Below are 15,453 nucleotides of genomic sequence, written 5' to 3' on the forward strand. Positions count from 1 at the left end.
TGAAGGGATTTGCCACCCAACAGAGCTGTAAATATGTGCATCTGAATTAACAGATTATGACAGAAGGAAATGTTTGCCCAACAGTTTCAGTGCTTTTTTGAAAACTTAAAAATAAAGGAGTACGTTCATTCTGTATCAAGAGCTACCTGGGAACTATGCCAAAGCAACACAGCTATTTCCTAATATGTGCTTCAAGTGCATGAGACAAGCGTGTTCATCTTTCCTAACAGAGCTAAACCACCACACATATGGCAGAACTGTAGCTCCTAAGCTATACTACAGATCTATTTAGCTTCTCCCTCAACTGTCACCTGGCAGCAGCTATGCCATCAGGCTGCAGCAGATGGAATAAAGGGAATGAGGGCTCCTCCATCAGCTCTGCTGGGAGACCAGTTCCATTTGGCTCTTCTGTTCCCAATTCCAGCTATTTAACTTAATAATTGGTGTGCGAGTTGAAATTGTTCCTCTCCTGTCCCCATCTCTTTTCCTTTTTGTGTTCTGTCACTTAGGTTCCATGCATTGATGGTAGCATTTTTACTGGTGGTATGTAAACTTCCCTTTGCTTCTGTGTCTTCTCCCTGTACTTTTGGCTACTCCAAAAGCAGCTTTCAAACAGGAACTGGACGTTAAGGCTGCATGGTGCTCTAGTTGTTTCTCTAGCAGGGATTGGGGACCTCTAAATAGTGTTGGACTCCAATTCCCATCAGCCCCAGCCAGAATGGCCAGTGGAAAGGGATGATTACAACTATCTTCGTCCCTGGCTATGCTTGCTGGGGCTGATGAGAGTTGCCATTCAGCCAACACCTGGAGGGTCAAAGAGTTCCCCTGCAACTGAAATAGCCCCTCATCCATCTCTGCAGCCAAATCCAGTGCCATTGAGCTTCCCCCATTCACGAAGAGAGAGATGGGCACAGTGAGAAGTCACACATACAGAATCACTTTTATTAAACCGACTCTCCCAGCTACTGCGAAGAGAGGTTGTTAATACTCATGATTGATGCTGAATGGATGCCGTCTCTAGAAGCCGCTCTCTTTAAAAAGCCAAACACACGCACACGCACACACAGAGACAGACGGAACACAGCTTCGGTTCAGCATGGACCACCCAGGTGCCAAAGATGGTGACAAGCGAGAGGATGGGCACCTAAATTGGGAAGGGGACTGTCTACACAGTAAGAGGGTGGGCAGCAGGGATGCAGGACCCTTGTGCACAGGACATGCCGTTCTAACCCAGCCCCTTCCTCCTCCCTCAACCTTGAGATAGGCCTGGAATAAAATCTCTCCTGGTACAATTGTTTAAAGATGAGCAACACGCCCAATACTGCTTAGTGCTTCCATTGCAAAAAGCCCATTGACATGGGCTCCCTTTGGGGAATAATTAGCTAGGACCTACAGGCGCCAGACCCGTAGATAGCTCCTCTCTCTGGGGGCAGGGAGAAGGCAACAGCTCCCTTCCCTGCAGGTGGGCAGGGGGCTCCTGCGTTTGCTACACTTACTCTGAGGAGGCAGGGCATGCAGGAGGGATTGCTCCGAAGCAACCGCGTACCCTCCCAACTCTCCTCCCCTCCTGCTAAATTCATTTTAGAAAAATAGAATGAAACTAAAAGAGGACCTCAAAAAATAAAAAAATGAAGGAGGCTTCACTTCTCTCCCAGAGTCCTGGCAGGCGCCACTGATTAGATTAGGAAGTGGGATTGGGGAGGGGCAGAAAAGATGTGATCTACAGCTCTCCTCGGGCATGGAGCATGTAGTGCTCGTGAAGTTCTGACACCAAGCCAAACTCCCCCGGGCACTCGGTGCAGTGGTACGGTCCGTCGGCCCCATCTGTGTCCTGGTCCCCGTTGGCCTCCCTCAGGGTGGGGGAGGGGGGGAGCTTGTTATGGGGAGCGGGCGGGGGGCTCCAGCACCAGCCGTGTTCGCAGCGATGGCCCTCCAGGGTGGCCGGGGAGGCAAAGCCCAGGCCGCACTCGGCACATATGTAGTGAAAAACTCGGCCCCGGCCAGAGGTGGGGGCTGCTCGCCCTTCCTGGTTGTTGGGGTTACTGGGCAGGATCAGAGGCGGTGGCTGCTTGGAGGAAGAGGAGCCGCTGTGTGGCCGCTTGCGCCCCTCGTGGTAGCTGCGGTGCACCTTCAGGGCGCGTGAAGTGCCGAAGCCACGGCCGCATTCGGGGCATTCATGCCACTCAGGGCTGGGAGCCAGCGAAGAGCTCAGCTGATCCTGCCCAGCCTCTCCGCCATCGTCCACCAGTTCCCCAACTGTCGCCTGCGGCTCTTTGCTCCGGGGGCCTAATAAAAGAGGCAGAGGAAGGGGGGAAATGCAGTGAGGTACAAACAACAACACCTCCAGGTTTCGGAGTTACAGCAAGTTCTTCCCATCTGCCTAATATTTATTTTATTTATTTTGCATATCAGCTTCTGTCATTCAAAGCGGGTGGGGGAAGTCAAATCCTGGGGCTGGGGAAGTTCTGGGGCTCAAAGGCAGCCTGAAAGCCGCACCCTGTAATCCAGAAATTCTGCTAACTCCTCTAAAATGTGCAAGGGTGCCAAGGGCTACAGTTAGCGGTGTTGGAAATGCACTCCTGAAATGCTCAGAGGTGCTTTCTTCATGACTAGCATGAGGCTGCTGAGCTGAATCCCTGGCACTGCAAATGGGTGGCTAAATCCAGAGTCAAATTGAGCCCCAGCTCCAACACAAGACCCCCCTTTAACAGTCTAGTTCAGCCATTTTGCTACAGGGAAAGCTTGCTTTGTGATATGACGTTTTCATGTCCTTGTACCTGGAAGGCTTTGGGCTGATGGGGTAGGGGGGCTGCTGTCCCCAGAAGATACGGATGTAGCTTCAGATTCATCCTCTTCCTCGTGCATGGTAGAGACACCTAGAAGAATCACAGTCCATAACTGGCAGAACCTCAGACAGTTCTAGGCTAGTTCATCAGAGGAGGAGGCTTGAATACAGATGCATTCAAAAGTAAGGACTCATCCCAAATATCCCAATCCATTAATGATTTTCTATCTCCACCTTCCCTCCCCTTTCCACACACATAGCTCCACATCCCTCATGAATAACTACTCTTTTGAAACCTCAAATATGTTTCATGCACCTATTTATATAGATATAATGCACCTTTATCCACCAAAGGTCTCATTTGAAATGCTGTACCTTCAAAATATATTCTTAAAAATGCAGCTCCTTTGTGTAACACATTACCCACCTTTACAATGAAGTAGGATATTGACCAAAATAAGTAAGTAGTTAAGATACTCAACACCCCTTGAATCAACTCTGGCTACAGCCATGTCTATTTTGCAGGTGGCAAACTGAGGCTGAGACCATTTTGTGAGCTGAGATTTTAAGGCAGGGCTCCCCAGGACAAAAGACACTTCCAAGGCCATGTTCTCAACCTAAGGGACTAGATATTTGTTCCTCTTCTTCTTTTTAAAAATGGAAAGAATAAAGCCAAGACTGAGAACACTAAAATCTGTATCTAGTTCCCATTGTCACACTTTCCATGTGCTTGTGCAGGACGAAGAAAGACGCACAACCTTGCCTGAACCCTCATTCCACTAAAAGGCTAGCCATCATAAATGAAAGCCCATCAAAAGGTCTCACAAGAGTTTTCCGCTCCTGAATGATGCTCAGGCTTACACAAGTTTCCAGGAGAAAAATGTATATTCTGCAACTGCCTTTTTACAAGTTCTAGGTGTCTGAACTGGGTCCCTGACATAGGATGGATGAGCAGACAGTGTGGCTCAACTGCTGTGTTTAGACTGGGAGGAGAAGGGGGGAAGAGAGAGAGAGAGACCCAAATTCAAAACCCTCATCGTCTGTGAAGCTTCATTCACTTACACTTTCCTTTGCAAGTTTGTTGTTGGGTTATTGCGTATATTTCTTTTCTTTTTTAAGCCCACCCTAAGCTCCATGGCAACATAATATGCCTAAATAATGAATCAAAATGATGATTTTGGTCAAAGAGAGCTCACAAGGAACCAAGCAGATCATACATCTGTATGCTATAGAGGCTGGCCACAAATTGAGCACTGCCATGAACACATGGCACCACTGCCAGCCATCCAGAAGAGATCACCATAAAGACAAGTATCACCTCCTCAATGCCTACTCCTGCTCCACAAATGTCACCTTTCAACTGGGAACTGGGATTTCAAGGCCAAGAGGTCTATAGACTGAGAGAATATAATATACAGAGAGCCCATCTAGCCCAATATCCTGTTCTCACAATGGCCTACCACACAGCTATGGGAAACCAGGGAGAAGGATCCAAGCACAAGCACACTCTCCCCTTCCAAGGTTTCTTGCAAGTGGGATGGATACTACCTCTGACAGCCTTATACTCTGCCCCTTCTCCACGAACCCACTTGGTAGAAGGCTTTTCTTTCCCCCGCAGCCCCTCCCCATGCCCCGCAGTCTGCTAAGAAGCTACTATTCTGCACTTTCCATGCTCCCTGAAAAAGAAGGCACCTCCTCTGCTCTACAGCTAGAAGGGAGACACCAAGCACTCCAGTAGATTACTAACAAAATACTAGTAGCTTCAATGGGCTTATTTAAACAGCTGTGCTACTCAGCTCTTGGGAGCCAATCCAAGAAAAGCCCACTAACAACAGGTGGTGTGGGTGTGGATCATACCTACGATGAAAACAAACCAATGCTTAGTACTCAGCAGTACCATGGTTAGGAGAGTGGGACAAATGTTCTCCTAAAAGTTCTGCAGCTGCCTGCGCCCTTTCTTGAGGATACCACCCCCTAGTGCCCTGCTGAAACAACTGCAGCCAGTGGGAAAGTTAACGGTAACGCCAAACCCTATGCAGCCTAGCTCTACAGGATGCTAAAATCCAGCCCTCTCATGCGAACCGAGACTTACTACTCTCAGGGCAGCCCTTGGACGTAAATCAACTGTTGCTCTGCTTAGGCGGGCCAGCAGATCTGCGAGTTGGCAGGGAAGAATTATATTATGCTCCCAATCCCCCTAGCACAGTGGGTCTAGCACCTACGTACAAACCAAGGCGCCCTCTACCTGACCACACAGGCCTACTGGCAGGAGGGAGGGAGGGAAACTCAAGCACCCCCATACCCTACCCTCCCACCCCCTCAAAGCAAACGGGAGTTCTCCCTTGCAGCTCACTACACTTTGCTCACCGGTCGAAGTCCCCTCCTCCTCCTTCTCCTCCTCAAAGCCAATGTCCTCTGAGCTCCCAGCTTCCACATGCTTGGGTACTTCAGACATCACCCCTTAATGCCAGCAGCCCAAACCTGGAAGAGGAGCAGAACTAGTTATAAATGTCTGGCACAGGCTCCTCGGCTCACAACATGGATGGAGACACTGGGGGCCTGGGGGATTTGTGGGGTGGGGAGAGAGACCCCTAGAGAGCACAGGAGGAGGAGGGAAAGAGTGGGGGCTCAAGGGGAGACTTCATCCCACAATGCCCTGGGGCTGACACTGTATGGACCGCTCCCATAATGCTCTGGGAGAGCAGAGGTCACCCCCTCGCCCCAGGTATGGAACAGAGCTGAGTTCAGTCCCCATAATGCTCTGGGGCTTCATGGACCTCAAGAGGAGCCCACAATCCCATGCTGCACTGCGTCTAGTGGGGTGGGGGGTATTAAGGACCATGGGGGGAGGGCAGGCAAACAAACAAAAAATCTGCCCCTTTCCCATAATGCACCGGGCGGGCGCACACACGCACACCCAACACTCACCGGTTCCTCCGGATTTGGGGAGGGGCAGCCCGGTCCCCTCTAGCCACAGGACCCTCGCTGCGCAAGCGCAGACAGGGAAAGCAGGCGGGGCCTGCCCGCTCAGCGCTCGTCCCCCTTGCGCGTGCGCCGTTAGGGCCTCGACAGCGAAGGCTCTGCGCATGGGCGGGTGACGGAGAAGGGGCTCGGCGGCCGGCGCGCCGCGCATGCCCGTCTAGCAAGCCGCGGCCTGGGCGGCTTTTCCCAGTCGTGTTGCCGCGCTTGCGTAAGAAAGGCAGCTGCCGCGCCGTGGGGAGACCTTGCGCATGCGCATAGTAATTAACCTATTCGATGCTGGGAAGGGGAAGGAGGGAGAAATAAGTAAATAAATGTGGATTTTGCAGCGCAGCCCTGAACGTGCGCACTCGGGTGCAAGGCCCCATGAAATTCAATGGGCCATGCGCATTGTAGGATTACTTACATAGGACTAAGTGAACTTTCCTACTTGTCTTGGCGCAGCCCTCCAGATGTGCGGTAAGGCTCCAAGCACCTGGACTTTGGAACTCCCTGCCCATTGATAGGAGGCAGGCTCCTCTACTGCACATTTTTCGGCGCATGCCGAAAATATTCTTATTTAATAAAGCGTGTCCGGATGCTTAGAAAAATTGCACGAGTTTTCATTCGTTTTGGTCTAATTTTATTGTGGTTTTAAACTTTCTGTACGGTTTTTAAATTATGGTTGCAATTTTTTGTGCGTGATGATTTTATTGGTTTAGCTTTTTTGCAAACCGCCCCATGTGGTTTTATCAGCAATCTACAATCCCATCATCCGTGAGCTTTGACCAACTGCCTGCTGGGGCTGATGGGAGTTGTAGTCCAACAACACCTGGAGGGTAGACAGCCAGGGCTACTTTAGCGTTTTGCAACCGGGAGGAATACCAGTGAGGCCACAGACCCTAAGGACCATCTCCTTCCTTCCCCGCCTCCAAGGTTGTTCGCTCTATTCATCACTAATAGAGGTCGCCTGCCTTCCCTCATTTGTTAAGGATACTTTCCTTTCAACGTTGCTTTCCTCCCCTTAACATCTGGAGGGACCACAGATTTTCCCCATCGGTGATCCCAACCATCCTGCGTTCTCTCCGCCCAGCTGACAACGGAATGGCACGGAGGTGTTGACCACATTGGGCAAAAGATCCCTGCATTGCAAGCTCCTCTTGAGACGACCATGCTGTAAGTTCTAGACTCCCTCCATGCAGGCTGAAAGTCAAAATACGTGAATAAATCATATTTCTTTAAAACTACGACACCTCCGCTGCATCTTCAGTTCTCCGAAGGAGCACAGACCCCTGGAACCACCTGGGATTTTTGCTACCACTCGGCAGAGAGTGCGGGTGGCGCCCAGCTTTTTTAACGGTATGAAACTCGGGAGTCCTCGAGGCTGCATCTAGCAACAATATGAAGGATGAGAAACCTGCAGCCTTCCAGGTGTTATTAGACCTACAACTCCCATCAGCCCCAACTAACACTGACAACAGCCAGGGACGATGGAGTTGTAGTTGCAACGTCTGCATGAGAGGGAGGAAAGCAATGTAGAAAAGAAAGGGGGTGGGAGGCGGGGCCTGTCATTCTCAGCTCCCCAGAGTTGCTGTGAAGCCACCTCTATTATACAAAATAATTGCCCCTGGTGGTTGTGGTGTCCATATCGGCAGAGGGAAATGGGAGTTGGAGATCAACAGAAAGCCACACATCGCCTCCATCACCTGTTTAGTGCTCTCCCAGCCGGTTATATTTGTCAAAAGCACAGGAAGAGGAGCCCCTCTCTGGGAACAGGGTCTTGGTCTCTTTTGCTAGAGGTTTGCAGTGGGGGTGCTCAGTGAGACGCTCTCCTGCCTGGGTTTTGCGGGCAAAAATCGAGATAGTAAGGGACTCATGGTGGGTTAGAAAACAGGCAGACAGCAGCCACGAGAGGGAGCTCGTGTATTAAGCCAGCTGCATGAGAAATCCAGCCTTGGGGGGGGGGGAGAGCGCGGCTGCATGGCGCTGCTTTTACGCTTCAAGGGAGGCAGCGCGCACCACTGGTAAGCGCGTTGGGGCTTGCAGTAGGCAGGTGCGTGGCCTGGGGCGGGGGTTGTGTCTGAAATGGGACCTTAATTATTATGGATCTACTCTGAGGCGAGCTTAGTTGGATGCCACCCGCTGTCCCGACGACGTTTATTGAAACATTCATTCAGGGAGACTATATATTATAATAGGAGATCGTTTTCCAGTGCATTTATCTCATGGCACTCCTTATCGCAAAAAAAAAAGTCTGATCTGTTGGAGGGAAGCGACTTTGCTTCTCAGGAGCACTAAATCCACTGTAGTTCTTCGCCTGGAGTTTGCCGGTATGTGACTTAATCCAGCCCGTGAAATAGCAGCAAGTAGGACGCAATTTCCCGCTGCCCCTTTAAAATAACGGGGAAGTGGGGAGAGAGAGCGGTTAGAATGAGGGTGATGTCATCTTCCTGGGGGGTCACGTGGGGCTGCTGATTGCTACTGAATGAAGTCAGATTTATTTTTATTTTATTCCCTCCCCCACCCCCCAGCGGAGGCATGGAATGCAATCCACCTATGGGAGCTTTCCGCTTGGGCTGCTGCGTCTCTCTCGTGTTGCAGATACTTTAAAATGGTCATGGCTCATGCAACGTCTCATTGGAGCGAGTCCTCTGAGCGGAGGGAAGGTTTTGCAGGACTGCGCAGAGTTCCAGCCAGCTGCTAGATGGTGGGGAAGGTGATCCAGTGATGGACCGGGAGGAGCTAGATCAGGCACGGGGAGCCTCTCCCACCAGCTGCGTGGCCAATGCAGGTCTGCGGTGATGGTACCAGCAGTTCCAACATCATTTAGGGTCACAGAGCCTGAGCTAGATCTTGTTCCCTGCCTTGGTGTGGTGTAGTGGTTAAGAGCGGTAGTCTCGTAATCTGGGGAACAGGGTTCGCGTCTCCGCTCCTCCACATGCAGCTGCTGGGTGACCTTGGGCCAGTCACACTTCTCTGAAGTCTCTCAGCCCCACTCACCTCACAGAGTGTTTGTTGTGGGGGAGGAAGGGAAAGGAGAATGTTAGCCGCTTTGAGACTCCTTTAAAGGAAGTGAAAGGCGGGATATCAAATCCAAACTCTTCTTCTTCTTCTGGGAGGGCAGCACCCACATGCTCTGACATGTCGAGCGATGCTTTCTCTCCCCCCCCCCATTACGTTTTATTAAGTTTTAACATTTTTAACGTATACAATCGAAAGAGAATTTCGTCTTTTCTCTTATTTTTAGCAACTTCCCATCCCTATTTTCCATGGAGTTGCTCTCTCTCCCCTGCTGCCTTGGTTAGCGCAAATACAACAACATCATTTATTGTTTATACCCCACCCATCTGGCTAGGTATAAATCCACACCTACACCGGACATTTAAAGCATTCTTCTACCACTTTAACAATCCTGACTTCCCCCCAAAGAATCCTGGGAGATGCAGTTTGTGAAGGGTGTTGAGCAGGCTTCCTCAAACTCAGCCCTCCAGTTGTTTTTGGCCTACAACTCCCATGATCCCTAGCTAGCAGGGCCAGTGCTAAGGGGTGATGGGAATTGTAGTCTCAAAACATCTGGAGGGCCAAGTTGAGGAAGCCTGGTGTTGAGCTTTTACAGACCTACAGTTCCAAGTATCCTTAAACTACAATGCCCAGGATTCTCTCCGTGACTCTTATAAGAGTCCTTTAAATGTACGCTGTGGGTGCCTAATTGATATGTCTGACATTTATTACAACAGATGGCGGGGAGAGGGCAGGAGGCCGTGATATAGCTGGTTGCTTCTTAGCGATAGCAGCATTTTTGCAATGAGCAAAATTTTTCCAGTACAGTCCCCGTGAAATGTGGCTCTTCCTCCTCCTCACAGATAAACTCGGGCCTGAAAATAATTCCTTTTTAGAGGAGGAAGACATGTTGCATCTTGGATTTGCCTTTTCCACCTTCCAAGTCATCGGTGGCCTTCACTACATCAGCACCAGCAGAACGACTCAGTAGGCAGTTGAGGCACGTGGTTAGGGCACCCAGAAAGCAAAGGCATGTACACAAAAATAGGTTGGGGTGTGTATATATATATATATATATATATATATATACACACACATATATACATATATACATATATATATATATGTTTGATTATTTTTTAAGCATCAAAGTAGACATCCGGAAAGAAGATATATTAATTTCAGCATACCTTTAAGTTTTGCATCATTTAAAAAAATAAAGTTATTTTACAGTTCAGATTTGTTTTTATTTTAAATTGCATATGGGGTGCGGGGTGACGGGCACCACACACACCGCCCTGCTGCGTCATCTCCTTTTGAACTCTCGTTTCTCACTTGCACCCATCTGCCATTGACACCAGCCCATCCGTCTTCCAGGGATCCGTTTGAGTTTCTGTGTTTTTTTAATGAAAGAAGATGAAGAAAAAGCCGAGGTGAATGATTTATACAAGAGCTGTGAAGCGCTTTGAAGGATTGAACCATGCGACACAAAAGCAAAGCATTCTTTAGAAGCGCAGTCCTTTCCGCCAAGACCAGAAAAAAGGACGACTTAAAATTGGCCACCCAGTGACGCGCGCGGGCCCAGAGTTACGACTTGCCCCAGCCGAGCCAGGAGAGCTTTGCACCTCCGTGCCAAAGGAACAGCCAGCGGCGCGTGCAAAAGGCTCCCCGACGCGCGCCTGGCGCGCTCATACCTGCACCGCGTCTCCAGCCGCCTCCGCTGCTGCGCTTTCATCCCGTCTTGTCCGCGCTTGTTCCGCCCGGCCTCTCCAAGGAGCTCCTGCGCGCTTCCCCGGGCACTTTGCCTGCGAGCCGGCCGAAGCCATTGATCTCTTAACAAGCCGAGTTCAGAGCTGACAGTGCCGGTCCCGAGCAGGCGCTTTGGTTCGCGCTGACCCAGGTCCGCCCGGGGAGTTTTCTCCAGCGCGCTTTTCACTTTTCGGTGTAAGGTTAAGATCCAAGCAGCTCCTTCTTTACCTAGTCCTAGGTCCTTCAAGGGCTGGGAGGGAGGAGGGGCACAGGCCCGGGGCTGGAATTTGCATACACTTCGCATGTGCTAATTTACTAGCTATCGGAGCGGTTTAACAATCAATTCGTCTTCTTAGGAAACTGTGGGTACTATAGCTCGGTGCGGGGATAAAGGGCCTCCTAACAATTCTCAGCTGCCCTATAATCAGAAAAGGGTATTATTTTAAAGCATAACATGAAAAGTACCAGGAACCGGCTTTGTGATCCCATATGCACTATACCGACGAAGTAGTATTATATTACTATAAATAATCATAGCTGTTCCCCAATTAATCTCGGGAACTGTAATTTGTTAAGGGCGTTGTTAGGAGACCAGAGTATTGCCATCCCCGTTATAAATTCCAGAGTGGTTTGACAATCCACTTGAGGGATAGCCAGTGGCGTAGCGTGGGTTGTCAGCACCCGGGGCAAGGCAAGTAATTTGCGCCCCCTAACCCGTGGATTTACGCCCCCTAACCCGTGGATTTGCGCCCCCTAACCCTAACCCCCAGATGTTGCGCCCGGTGCGGCTGGCCCCCCCTGCACCCCCCACGCTACGCCACCGGGGATAGCTCAGTAGAGCACGAGACTCTTAATCTTAGGGTCCTGGGTTCGAGTTCCACATTGCGTGAAAGATTTCTGCATTGCAGAGTGCTGGACTTGTGGTCACTTGCAGCTCTATTATTCAGTCCCTCTTTCCAGGGAAATCTGGGAATGGTAGTCTGTGAGGGGTGGGGAGTCTCCTAACTCTCAGCCCCCTTAAAAAAACCTATGGTCCCCAGGATTCTTTGGGGGGGGAGCTGTGACGGTTTAAAGTGGTATGAAACTACAGTGGTACCTCGGGTTACATACGCTTTAGGTTACATACGCTTCAGGTTACAGACTCCACTAACCCAGAAATAGTACCTCGGGTTAAGAACTTTGCTTCAGGATGAGAACAGAAATTGTGCTCCGGCAGCGTGGCAGCAGCAGGAGGCCCCATTAGCTAAAGTGGTGCTTCAGGTTAAGAACAGTTTCAGGTTAAGAACGGACCTCTGGAACGAATTAAGTATTTAACCCGAGGTACCACTGTACTTGAAGCGTAAAGTGCAGATGGGGCTTTGTGAGGGTGTGACAAAACATCATTTGTTCTTAAGTCCACATCCCAGTTAAATGCATTCCAGTGGACATCATTGCCCACCCTCAACAATAATTCTCTCTTATAGGCCTTGTGGTGGAGACTGGAGAGGGATTAGGAGATCTGTCCTTGTCTACAGATTTTGTCCTAATCAAAAACAGCTACTTATCAGCAACAACAGAAACGCAATCACGGAAGATTCAACTAACTGGAGCCTGCCTTGCCCTCCCCCGCCCCCCATATTGGGTCGCATGATTACAAGACCCAGCAACTAAAGCCATGACATCAAGGACTCGTCCAGCTGCTCATCTTCCTCTGTCACCTGCCAGCAATGCTCATGACAAAACATGTTGGTCTCTCTGTGCAAAAAAGGACAGGCAGGCACAAAAAAGATACAAGGAATGTCTACATTTAGAAATCAGTGGGGGAGCATTTCAGTTTCCCAAGAGGACATTCCACAGCAGACTAGAACATTGCCCTTGTCTGCCGGAGGAATTTTAAAGGGAAACATTCCAGTGCAAAATAGCCGAATTAGAATGTAGCACAGAGTTTTATTCTATCTGTTTGGGCTTGAATAGAGGCAATGGCTTTGTATCCCATTAGAGATTAATTAACACGGCAAATCAAGAACAACCAAGCACTGCTGTTGTGAACGGTCACTGTGTTTATTTTGCAAATATTTAAGGTTTAATTGAACTGCCGCAGTTCACTCGGCATGGCCATTTGACCCCACTATTATTGCACACTCAGAAAATCATAGAATTGGAAGGGACCCAGAGGGACATCTAGATCAACCTCCTGCAGTGAGGGAATCCTGCCCACAGCCATCCCTGAGCAGGCTCAAACTACAGTACCAACCTTCTGGTTGGCAGCCAGACACACTGATTCATTGCGCCACAGATACAACAACAACAACAACTTTATTACTTATAGCCCAGTCTTTAAGGTGCCAGAAGACTCTTTGTTTTGTTGCTTTAAAAATACATGCTTGTGAAACTACAGTGTGTAAGAATTGGGTCTCTGCATTGGCCAGTGTAAACAGCACCTAAGGCAGAATCAGTGCTAGACCCCAAATTCAAATCACTGCAGAGACAGAGGGCGCATCATGTGGGGCTATTGGCCTCAAGTTTCTTTTTTAACCTGCCTCGTGGGAGAAATGGACCAGAATCGCAAGTGACTAATAAGTCTATCAGCACCTTCATTGTACAGCTTTTGATGTATCCTGAAGATACAGGCCTTTCTCCTGGCCTTTGACACTTAAGATTATACATTTTTAGGATCTGTTCTAGTTCTGACTGTCATTTAAAAAAACACACAAAAAACACATATTTTAATGCTGCATTTTATATTGCTGTAACCTGCCCTAGGACCTTCTGGTGAACAGCAGATAATAATTATGATGATGATGGTGATGGTGATGGTGATGATAATTGCTTAAGAACTTTCTTTAAATCATACCTGCCAGCATAAGCTCACATTTCTGTATTCTGTCTTTTTGAAGTGTTTCGGTTTATTCTACTTTTGTTTTGTTTTGGAAGAGGCAAAGAATACTCGGAAGCTCGAACACAGCTTGTGCTCAGATCCTGGATTTCTTTTCATTGTTTTCTATGGACCACTCACATTTCTGCTATGAAGCAGGCAGAAGGCGTGGGAGGGGATTCCGAAGGACTCAGGGAAGTTTAATCTTCAAACAATTTGAATTGCATCTCCAGCCTTCTCCTGCTGATGTTGCCCAAGAGGCTGTTAGGGACCAGCTAAGATTTCACACTGCTGACAGTGTGTGGCATCCAACTCAGCGCTACTCAGAGTAGATCCATTATAATCAATGGACTGATGTTAATGGCAGAGCCATACTCTGCATACTGCTAGTGTTGTGTCAAACGCACTATCGTTCACCTTTCACTGCAAATGGGTTTTTCTGACGTACAAGATCCAGCTTCTTCCAAAACAATGGGATGATGGAACTGTTACAAACATGCACTAAACTGGTTGGGGTTTTTAATGTGCTTCATTTTCAGAACAATATTGCAAGGTAGGTTAGGCTAAAAGACTGTGATCAGCCCAGACTCACACTCAAGAGCTACAGTGGTCCAGCATCTGCAGCATGGTCCCTGCCTCCAGCATCCTAGAGTCACCCAATCATCATGAAAGGGGAGTATTTTTAGCCACTGAAGAAGTGGTATTCTCATCATCTGATCAGAGCCAATCAGAGTGAAAGGAGGTGAGTTAGCCACTGGGGATTGGCTCCTGGGGCCACTCCAGAGAAGATGTACAGAAAGAACAAGAAAGTGGGGCAGAGCTTATGCCCATGCTACCCAGGGCGGGCGCACTCCCGAGGGGGGTGGGGGGCACGGATGGTGCCCCCCCAAGTGCGGGATAGCCACAGATCTAACCGAAAGGCAACACATGGATTCCCTATCATTATTACTGTATAATAATGTTGTATTGTATATTATTGTTAAAAGGTAAAGGACCCCTGAACGGTTATGTCCAGTCAAAGGCAAATATGGGATTGTGGAGCTCATCTCGTTTTCAGGCCGAGGGAGCCAGCATTTGTCCACAGACAGCTTTCCGGGTCATGTGGCCAGCATGACTAAACTGCTTCTGGCACAACAGAACACCATGACAGAAACCAGAGCGCATGGAAACACTGTTTACCTTTCTGCCGCTGCAGTACCTATTTATCTACTTGCACTGGTGTGCTTTCGAACTGCTAGGTTGGCAGGAGCTGGGACAGAGCAAGGGAGCTAACTCCATTGCCGGGATTCGAACCGCCAACCTTCCGATCAGCAAGCCCAAGAGGCTCAGAGCCACAGTGCCACATAATTTATAAGATTATTGTACAGGCAATTTTCATTTTGCATGGGGGTTCCGTGCTGGACTCCCGTATGTGTTGATGCACTGTGCCTAGAACCATACCATTCTATTATTCTATGACCCCATCTGAAACCCAAACAGCCACTGCCAGTCAGTGTAGGCGGTACTGAGATAGCTGGACCAATGGTCTGTGTTATGTACTGAAGTTCTCACCCTGAGCCAGCAGGGGGATACTGTAGATAGTTTTCACTCAGGTCCACATATGCAAATAAGGAATTGAAAGTGACGTTCAGTGATTGGATAGTTACAGAAAGTTGTTACTGTTGCATTATAGTGGAGCTCTACATAAGCAGGCTGGCTGAACCCTTCAGTTCAGTTCTGTTCTGGCCTGTGAATAAACAAGAGCTGTTTGAAGAATCACTGTGTCGTCTGATATGTTCACCCACAACTTAACAGTCTGACTCAGCCCAAGGCAACTTCCTAACCTACCCACTTGATGGACATGTGCTTCCAAGAAAAAGGGAAGCTGGGTAGGGAACTGAAACCCAATTTCAAACACTAAATTTTTTTGGGCCGATTTACCTAACAAACCCAGTGCAAAGACTTCTCTTGCACGATGGATCTTTTCCCCTTCTTCTTCCCTGCGCCCCCTGAGGTTGACTGGGGGTGCGGTTTTTTTTGGAAAAACTCCCTGAACAGAGTGTGGAGGGATGAGAGGGAGGATCTTGCCATCTGGCAAGATGAATTGCATGTGCAGGCAGAGAATTTG

General features: G+C 49.1%; 1 protein-coding gene across 1 annotated transcript; it reads right to left on the reverse strand.

The window, feature by feature from the left end:
• Positions 1-921: 921 nt before the first annotated feature.
• Positions 922-5,926, reverse strand: LOC310712488 (zinc finger protein 629-like). Its single transcript, XM_083515606.1, has 4 exons — positions 5,714-5,926; positions 5,153-5,266; positions 2,778-2,876; positions 922-2,286 (listed from the first exon to the last, which is right to left on the reverse strand). Exons 2-4 carry the CDS (start codon positions 5,238-5,240, stop codon positions 1,721-1,723), a joined length of 753 nt encoding a protein of 250 aa, XP_083371732.1. The 5' UTR covers positions 5,241-5,266; positions 5,714-5,926; the 3' UTR covers positions 922-1,720.
• Positions 5,927-15,453: the final 9,527 nt, after the last annotated feature.

This window comes from Podarcis liolepis (genome assembly GCF_965112155.1).
Source record: "Podarcis liolepis genome assembly, chromosome: 7".
NCBI lineage: Eukaryota > Metazoa > Chordata > Lepidosauria > Squamata > Lacertidae > Podarcis > Podarcis liolepis.

What these genes read in the sequence shown, in the direction of transcription:
- LOC310712488 (XM_083515606.1), bottom strand. Translation starts at nt 5,240, where the DNA reads ATGTCTGAAGTACCCAAGCATGTGGAAGCTGGGAGCTCAGAGGACATT. An exon ending in GGAGGAGGGGACTTCGACCG is followed by an intron (nt 2,877 to 5,152) that starts GTGAGCAAAGTG and finishes TGATTCTTCTAG; the next exon opens with GTGTCTCTACCATGCACGAG. An exon ending in ATCAGCCCAAAGCCTTCCAG is followed by an intron (nt 2,287 to 2,777) that starts GTACAAGGACAT and finishes CTCTTTTATTAG; the next exon opens with GCCCCCGGAGCAAAGAGCCG.